We start from the raw sequence: 7,991 nt of genomic DNA on the forward strand, positions 1-7,991 counted from the left end.
AGTGTTCAGACACATAGTGAAGCCTTGCTGGCCTGTTAGTGTTCAGACACATAGTGAAGCCTTGCTGGCCTGTTAGTGTTCAGACACATAGTGAAGCCTTGCTGGCCTGTTAGTGTTCAGACACATCGTGAAGCCTTGCTGGCCTTTTAGTGTTCAAGTTTAGCACTATTCAACTTAAGTAATTTTCATAATGAAATTGCCAAGAGAGTTTGTAAGTGATGACATCACATTAAACTGTATCTTCATTGTAATCATAATGACATAAAAGTTTGTTTATAGTATATGTTTTCTTTTCTGAAGGGTTCGAAAAAGCACAACAGTAGATAAAAAGTTACGGGAGAAACATGCAGAGGAGATGCATATGTTGATCACAGGGTACGTACAACAACAAATACGAAAAATCGTGCGGGCTGTAATAACCTTTATTAAGCCGAGCACAGAGCTGACCCAGAAGAGTCTGGTCTGCAGAGCAATTCAGTATAATTCATTTATGATCTGGTAGAATTTAACTTGTTAAATGAGAAAATTTTGTATTATAATTAAATATAGATTTTGTGTAGTCTGGTTAATATTTATATATGATGGAGCACATATTTTGTAATTATATCAGTTTTCTATTTTACTTTTTAGGAAGAGTATTAACCCAACTGAAAGAGTAAGTTTTCATTTCCATGTAACATGTAGTAAGTCGTTATGCTTGTAGCCAATGAGTTCTATCGTTTCTAACATGGTACATACAAAAAGATTTTCTCTGGCTACAAAATTTCTTGTAAATAATTAGCTACCAGAATTCATAGTCAAGGATCAATGCAAATTACAGCATCCGGCTGCTATTATTTTAAGTCCAGGTTATTGTATATTTTTTTTTAGCTCATCTGGTCCGAAGGACCATGGTGAGCTTATGCCATACCGCAGTGTCCGTCGTCTGTCCATCCGTCAACTTTTCCTTTGAAACAATACTTGTCCTGAACGTCCAAGTAGGTTTTGACCAAATTTGGTCAGAAGCATCCTTGGGGGAAGGGGAACAAATTTTGTATAAATGGTGGGTCTTGTCCCCCTGGGGGCTAGCAGAGAGGCGGGGCCCAATAGGGGAAATATAGCAAATTCTCTAAAATCCTTCTTCTTCTGTAGGAATGAAAAGATTTGTTCCATATTTTGTGTGGAGCATCCTTGGGTAAAGGGGAACCAATTTTGTATAAACCGTGGGGATGGCCCCCCTGGGACCTGAGGGACGGGGCCCAATATTGGAAATAGAGGTACAACCTTTATAATCCTTCTTCTACCATAGGGATTAAGGGATGTTATCCTAATTTAGTCTGGAGCATCCTTGGGCAAAAGGGACTTAATTTTGTATAAACAGTGAGTGTGGCCCCCCTGGGGGCAGAAGGGAGGAGGGGCCCAATAGGGGAAACATAGCAAATTCTTCAAAATCCTTCTTCTTCTGTAGGAATGACAGGATTTTGTCCAAATTTGGTATGAAGCATCCTTGGGTGAAGGGGAACCAATTTTGTTTAAACAGTGTGTCTGACCCTCCTGGAGGCAGAGAGGCGGGGCCCAATATGGGAAATAGAAGATTAACCTTTAAAATCCTTCTTCTACCATAGGGACTAATAAGGGATTTCTTCCCAATTTGATCTGAAGGATCTTGGGCAAAAAGGACTCAATTTTGTATAAGCAGTGTGAGTGTTGCCCCTTGGGGGCAGAAGGGTGGTGCCCAATATGGGAAACATAGCAAATTCTTCAAATACCTTCTTCTGTACGAATGACAGGATTTTATCCTTATTTAATCTGGAGCATCCTTGGGCCAAGGGGACTCAATTTTATATAAACGGTGGGTATGACCCCCCGTGGGGGATAGGGATGGGGCTCTGTTTGAAGTTTGTTCTCGCTATATCTCAAGTACTGGATGGATCTTTCTGAAATTTCATATGTACTTACAGCACCTACCATGGAGTGCTATATCTTTACTTCATACCAATTATTTTAAACATATTCAGGTAAGCGATATAGGCCCTCTGGGCCTCTTGTTAAAAGATTTTATAATACAAAACAATATACTTGGCCTAACTTCCCTGGATAACAGTACATCTAATTGAAAAAAAATATTACATCATTCTAAAAGACCCATTACTTAAATACAACACCATAACATCATAATTCTTCATAATGTTGGTGTAAAATCATTTAATCCAAAAAGAGCAATGTACAAACATCAATTTTAACATTGAAAACACTTTATGTACATGTATTGCTTATTTAGTACCGTTGTGTTACTTGGATATATTGTTCAATCTATTACTATTGTATTACTTTGATAAGATATTAGTCAGTTGATAATTATGATGACTCTTTGCCTGTTATTACTTTTTATTTGTCTTCAGAGCAAACTTGACAAAACTGTTACAGCAGAAAAATTTCGACAGATTAAATTCTAAGAGAGAGACATTAGTCACTTTCTAGCAGCTCAACTTCAGCGGTGAGTTTAAATTTACAATTTTGATATTATATAAAATCAAGGAGGTCTCTGTATCAATACCCTTACCGTATTTGAACAAATAAACATCAGATACCTCTGTGACGCTCAGGAGAGTTGTAGCTCAGGAGAGTTGTTGCTGTGGTGTGTTTTCTGTTGATATTATATAAAATCAAGGAGAAAGATCGCTATACCAATACCATTACCGTATTTGAACAAATAAACATCAGATACGTAAACCTCTGTGACGCTCAGGAGAGTTGTAGCTGTGGGGTGTTTTCTGTTGATATTATATAAAATCAAGGAGAAAGATCGCTATACCAATACCATTACCGTATTTGAACAAACAAACATCAGATACGTAAACCTCTGTGACGCTCAGGAGAGTTGTAGCTGTGGGGTGTTTTCTGTTGATATTATATAAAATCAAGGAGAAAGAACGCTATATCAATACCATTCCCGTATTTGAACAAATAAACATCAGATACGTAAACCTCTGTGACGCTCAGGACAGTTGTAGCTGTGGTGTGTTTTCTGTTGATATTATATAAAATCAAGGAGAAAGATCGCTGTATCAATACCCTCAACTGAATTCTTATTTCAAGAGGACTTCACATTTCATTAATAAAGTTTGTGCAACTGGCTTGGGGCCAGAGGCTTGGGATCCCAATACAGTAAATTTGGATGTACTGTTGTACTTTTAACTTTGTGCCTGTTGCATGTGTAAGCAAAAATGAAATTCACAGCTTAAAACTACATGAATATTTATATTTTACAGAGCATGAAAAGGTCATATTATATAACAGTTCACTTCCCAACCCAGTAACAATAAGTTATATACACTGTATACAGTCACTGGACACAAAGGAAGGAAAGCTAAGTGCTTGAATCATGACTTGAAAGCAGTAATCCTGATATCATCACGTCATAATATAAGTGTTAATACCTCCCAGGTCTTGTGAAATCAACTCCCTCCACAGTTTTAGCCAGATTCACTTCAAATTTGAATACATAATCAGTATGACATGAAGATGTGCATACACCTACCTTTTTCATGCAGGTTTCTCCTCTTTTCAGGGAGTTATGCCTCTTTGCTTTTTTTCAGTTTAAGAAAGTTTGTGAAATCCCCAGTTGACCATCTTGTATTTTGAAAGTTCAAGTTTGTTATTGCTTTTTTTTCAAGAAATGAACAATGACCTCACTGATGACTTTGGAAGGACACTCTCAAACCAAGCTTTATGAAATTTTAATCAACGGTTACAAATAGTTTCATTTACTGTTAACTAATAGAATCTTTGAATTCACTTACCTTGAGGGTGTGACAAAGAAATTTGCATATTCAGATATTTCTCTAGTACACCCTCAAGGTAGGGGATGATCATTTTTCTCCCATCCTATTATTTCAGTCACAACTCCACCAACAGTAGTCTGCCATGTTTGTAAACAAAAACACATGTGTGGTATGAATATCGTCATTCACTTTTGATGACGTTACAATTACTGATGACACTTTTTAATGACGTCACAATAGAACACGTGCTAATCAACACGAGGCTATCTCCCCCTAGGGGGTTACAAGCTGATCTTTCCCTACTTAAACGAGAGACACCTGTGAAGGGTGGGAGAAAAGACTATCAATACAACAGTTAAAAGAAAAGATAAAAACAATCTTACAAAGAACCAATGATGGTCTTACAATGTTGGATGCCAAGATCCTTCTTGGATCTCATAACAGGTTCTGAAGGACCATAACAATAACTTCTATAAATGATAACAGACTTCAAATGGCAATACCCTGGCCAAGTATAAAGATGAGCAGAATTTGTATACCTAGGTATACTAAGAATACAGATATTACATCCTTAGTTCTGATTGGTCAACACATTCAGGACAACAACTATTATGGATTTCAGTCAATGTTTGAGTGTGCTTATTTAATACCTATACTCAGGCCAAGTTCAAAGATTGGGTTGATTTTGTGCATATTTAATTTGTTAAGTACAATTCCTCGATTCTGATTGACATTCTCCTTTTAGACATGTTTTAAAACTCTGTAAAGGTTTTTACTGGTGTATGTTGATAAATGCCCATGCCTAGCCCAAGCTGGAATCTTTGCATTTTAATAAGATCACGTATTTATCCTAGGCAATACACTGGAATTTCTTTCTTAATCATATACAAGTTTTCATCTAACTTGGTTTATGGTTGTTGGTATCATGTCAGTCTGCAGGCCAATTTCAAAGTCAAGTGGAATCTTTGTGCACGTCATGTATCTAATGGCTGCCACTACCTCAACATTGGTTGATGTTTTGTGGTCAAAGTTAGAGTCAACATCATACATGTACATCAAATTAGGAGCACATCACTGCAGTTTACTTGTAAGATTCCTCATATCTGATCAGTTTTCCGACAGCAGCACCATCATTTCGTCCTCAGGTGTAATTGACAGTCTTTCATTCTACAACTTTCGTTTTAGAGCTGTTGTCAAAAATTTTGAAAATAATGACAATACAAAATGTATATCATTGAAATAGGATTGTGAATTTCATAAAGTCAAAAAGAGGCATCTTGTTTTGAAAAGTCACGGAATAGCAACTAACTTTTAATAAATGAGCTCATCAAATATTTGTGGCGTAATTTATCTATCAGTGATAAAATTCCTGGCTCACTTAGGTTTGTGTTGTACATTGATATGGAATGTTTTTAATCTCCTTTTGGGTGTAAGATACAGTCTAATGTTGACCTGTTATGTTAAGGGCCTAGTGTTAGATACAGTCTAATGTTGACCTGTTATGTTAAGGGCCTAGTGTTAGATACAGTCTAATGTTGACCTGTTATGTTAGGGCCTAGTGTTAGATACGGTCTAATGTTGACCTGTTATGTCAAGGGCCTAGTGTTAGATACAGTCTAATGTTGACCTATTATGTTAAGGGCCTAGTGTTAGATACAGTCTAATGTTGACCTGTTATGTTAAGGGCCTAGTGTTAGATACAGTCTAATGTTGACCTGTTATGTGAAGGGCCTAGTGTTAGATACAGTCTAATGTTGACCTGTTATGTTAAGGGCCTAGTGTTAAATACAGTCTAATGTTGACCTGTTATGTTAAGGGCCTAGTGTTAGATACAGGTTATATTTTATATCATGTAGCAGTCTGTCACAGAGGCTAGAGGTTATATTTTATATCATGTCGCTTAGGCATGTCTGACATCGTATGGCTCAGAAATGTACGTCATCTTGTGGCTTAGCAAATCATGAAATCAGCTCATACCAGGAATAATGTAAAACATCAAGGGCTTAGCTATGTTTCAAATAATTTGGCTTAGCTATTTACAAAATCAATTGTTCCACATCGTGTATCTAATTGTAATGTACAAAATCAGGGCTCAGCAATTGCAATGAACATCATCATTGGCTTAGCAATATCCCACATCGTGGGGCTCAGCAATATCCACATTGTGTGGCTCAGCAATATCCCACATCATTTGGCTCAGCAATAAGCCCACATCGTGTGGCTCAGCAATATCCCACATCATGTGGCTCTGCAATATCCCACATTATGTGGCTCAGCAATGTCCCACATCATGTGGCACAGCAGTATCCCAAATCTTGTGGCTCAGCAGTATCCTAAATTGTTTGGCTTAGCAATATCCGACATAGTGTGGCTCAGCAATATCCCACATCCTGTGGCTCAGCAATATCCCACATCATGTAGCTCAGCAATATCCCACATTGTGTAGCTCAGCAATATCCCACTTCGTGTGGCTCAGCAATATCCCACATCATTTAGCTCAGCAATATCCGACATTGTGTGGCTCAGCAATATCCCACTTTGTGTGGCTCAGCAATATCCCACTTTGTGTGGCTCAGCAATATCCCACATCATTTAGCTCAGCAATATCCCACATCGAATGGCTCAGCAATATCCCACATCATGTGGCTCAGCAATATCCCACATTGTGTGGCTCAGCAATATCCCACACTGTGTGGCTCAGCAATGTTTATAGAGGTGACAGTCAATGTATCATATTTACTTAAATACATGCATGTTATCATTTAAGACAGGTGTTGATTGTACCAGACTTACCTTAACTACATACATGTTACCCAATATTACAGGTGACAGTTGTACTTGCTACCTTACCACACGAAGATTTCTCATCTGTTATCACACAGAACATCAGATAAACACAGGCCACACTCCAATTTGCAGTTAGTTTATCAAACTTTTCATTTCTTGTTCTTATCAGTCGGAACATCAAAGAAACAGATTAAATTGTTAGATATCTTGATACAGATATAGTCTGTAGTTTGTTGGCATTTAAGGCTTCAGCTATGTGCACCTGTCTAACTTTGTCCTCGCTACACTTTACCACTACCCTGTCTGTACCCTGTAGGCTGAGCATGTCACGCGCCGCTATGCATGTGTCTATTAATTGTTTGATTGTTTTCTGCAGGTGCAGCTCCCAGGGGCATACAACTCTGTCAGTCTGAACAGGTGTGAGGCTGGAGAATCAGACTCTGTCCCTCGGCCTGTCAACAACTTGTCACTTATCAACCATGAATTCAAATTATAAAATTTATTAAGTACACATGTTATTTTATATAAAAATTAGTTTTAAATAATTGCCCCAAACCAAAGAAAGATTTCTTTGAATATTTGCCTTGGATTAAAATTGATGAATTAATCAATTTTATCTCTTTGCACATAATTTTGTGTTTTTTTCACAATGTTGTTTTACTAAATGCCATTCCTGTCAAATTATAGCTTTGGATATTCTTATGATCTGTTCAAATGACTTCAAGAATACATTGATATGTCTGTTGTTTCAATGTCTGTTGTTTCATAAGGATTTCTTACAGCTGATTAAGTATGTACACTTACAGGTTTTTTATCATGTCCAAAAATGGAATATGTTGTTATTGCAGTAAGCCAGTGGATGTATATAAATCAGTATGAGGTAGCTATGTAGATATGTGTCATACCTGAATATTGAGATATATATTTTACTAAATACAATCAAGGATACAGATGACAGTTTCGTATTAAAGGTTCAAGGTTTTACAGGTGTTGGAACAGATCAGCACTACGTGTACTTGTTTTTTATAATATATTTCACAAGATGATTAAGACGTTTGTATAATTCCTTCATCATTTTGTGACTCCCGATATTAAGTCTTTCAATATTTTTTGTATTAATTGTCTAGTGATTGCATGAGCTACAATTGGATCAATGGTTCCAAACAGGGACTTTTATTATTTTGGTGAGCATGTATGTATAGGGTGAAAGGTTGTTGGTGTGAAATGGAAATAAAAAATAAAAATCATACCTCCTATAATATTGTGTTTTATTGTGTATTCATTAAGAAAACTACATGGCCTGTGAACAAAATAGTGTATGTTACCAGATTTTCTGCGAACATAAAAGAAAGCAAAACTAGGCGGTCTTTGAATGTTGTTAGATATTGTGACATTACTAGATAATTTGTAAATATGAAAACATAGTACTAGATGATGTAT

The 7,991-nt window shown here is 36.8% G+C and overlaps 1 protein-coding gene across 1 annotated transcript in view; it reads left to right on the top strand.

The window, feature by feature from the left end:
* The window catches only part of LOC110451388 (chaperone protein DnaJ-like), a 19,277-nt gene extending 11,467 nt beyond the window's left edge, over positions 1–7,810 (top strand). The window contains exons 6-9 of the mRNA XM_021499377.1: positions 301–375; positions 631–655; positions 2,382–2,476; positions 6,928–7,810. Coding sequence (XP_021355052.1) covers positions 301–375; positions 631–655; positions 2,382–2,435 — 154 coding nt within the window. The 3' untranslated portion in view covers positions 2,436–2,476; positions 6,928–7,810. The remainder of the gene's footprint in view (positions 1–300; positions 376–630; positions 656–2,381; positions 2,477–6,927) is intronic.
* The last annotated feature ends 181 nt before the right edge of the window (positions 7,811–7,991 follow it).

Source organism: Mizuhopecten yessoensis, unplaced genomic scaffold, assembly GCF_002113885.1.
Source record: "Mizuhopecten yessoensis strain PY_sf001 unplaced genomic scaffold, ASM211388v2 scaffold641, whole genome shotgun sequence".
NCBI lineage: Eukaryota > Metazoa > Mollusca > Bivalvia > Pectinida > Pectinidae > Mizuhopecten > Mizuhopecten yessoensis.